This window comes from Rhea americana, unplaced genomic scaffold (assembly GCF_003343005.1).
Source record: "Rhea americana isolate MKP2758 unplaced genomic scaffold, rheAme1 scaffold_1040, whole genome shotgun sequence".
NCBI classification, from domain to species: domain Eukaryota; kingdom Metazoa; phylum Chordata; class Aves; order Rheiformes; family Rheidae; genus Rhea; species Rhea americana.
In genome coordinates, this window is record NW_028185085.1 from 5,857 (window position 1) to 7,247 (window position 1,391).

Consider the following 1,391-nt stretch of genomic DNA (forward strand, 5'->3'; position numbering starts at 1 on the left):
GGGGGGGGTCCCAAGGGACCCCAGGGTGTGTGGGAAGTCTTGGAGGTCCCAAGGGTGCTCTGGAGGTCCCAAGGGGTCTCAAAGGTCCTATGGGGTCTTGGAGGTCCCAAGGGTGCTCTGGAGGTCTCGTGGGGTCCCATGGGGTTTCGGAGGTCCCAAGGGTGCTCTGGAGGTCTCGTGGGGTCCCATGGGGTCTTGGAGGTCCCAAGGGTGCTCTGGAGGTCCCAAGGGGTCTCAAAGGTCCCATGGGGTCTCAGAGGTCCTATGGGGTCTTGGAGGTCCCAAGGGTGCTCTGGAGGTCTCATGAGGTCTCAGAGGTCCCATGGGGTCTCGGGGGTCCCAAGGGTGCCGTGGGGGGTCCCGGTGTGCTGTGGGGCTGGGCTGTGGGGTGCTCTGGGCCCCACCAGGCCCTGCCCTGTGGTGACACCTGCCTGGGGCCCCCAGGTCCCGGCCCCTTCCCATCCCCCAGGCAGCAGCCGCGCCATGGGGGTCCGCCCCACGGGCCGTTGGGCCGCCGCCCTCCACGCCCTCCTGGCAGCCTGTGCCACCCAAACGGCCCTTTCCACCACGAGCCCCACGGCGGCCACCACCAGCCCCACGGCGACCGCCACCAGCCCCACGGCGGCCGCCACCAGCCCCACGGCGACCGCCACCAGCCCCACGGCGACCGCCGTGGGCCCCGGCACGGTCAAGCTGAGCCCCACGATGACCACGGCAAGCGTCAGCATGGAGCCAGTGGCCACAAGCCCTCGGCCAGACCCAGAGGCCTCGGCCAGCCCCGAACCGGCCTCGGCCAGCTCTGAACCGGCCTTGACCAGCCCCGAACCGGCCTTGACCAGCCCCGAACCGGCCTCGACCAGCCCCGAACCGGCCTTGGCCAGCCCCAAACCGGCCTCGACCAGCCCTGAACTGGCCTCGACCAGCCCTGAACTGGCCTCAACTGGCTCTGAACTGGCCTCGACCAGCCCCGAACCGGCCTCGACCAGCCCTGAACTGGCCTCAACCAGCTCTGAACCGGCCTCGACCAGCCCCGAACCGGCCTCAGCCAGCCCCGAACTGGCCTCGACCAGCCCTGAACTGGCCTCAACCGGCTCTGAACCGGCCTCAACCAGCCCCGAACCGGCCTCGACTGGCCTCTACATGCCCGTGATCCCCGCTGGGGGCCACAAAGAGGCTCCAGTGGAGACCAGTAGCCCTGAAGTGGCCACCACCAGCTCCAGCATGGCCACCGCCGGCCCCACTGAGGCCACCGCCGGCCCCGAGAAGGCGACGCTGAGCTCCGGCGCCCCGTGGCTGACGGCGGCGGTGGCCACGGCGGCGGTGGCCCTGGTGGCCCTGGTGGCCCTGGTGGCCTGGAGGCGCTGGCGACGCTCCCGCTCGGGCTCCCGGGC

At 71.2% G+C, this 1,391-nt stretch overlaps 1 protein-coding gene across 1 annotated transcript; it reads left to right on the plus strand.

Annotated features, from left to right (window-relative positions):
- Window positions 1-97: 97 nt before the first annotated feature.
- Window positions 98-1,386, plus strand: LOC146601316 (uncharacterized; the record flags this gene model as incomplete). The annotated part of the gene is made up of 1 exon (XM_085308333.1): window positions 98-1,386. A coding segment is annotated over exon 1 (1,248 nt), but the record flags the coding sequence as incomplete, so codon positions are not given.
- Between the last annotated feature and the right edge of the window lie 5 nt (window positions 1,387-1,391).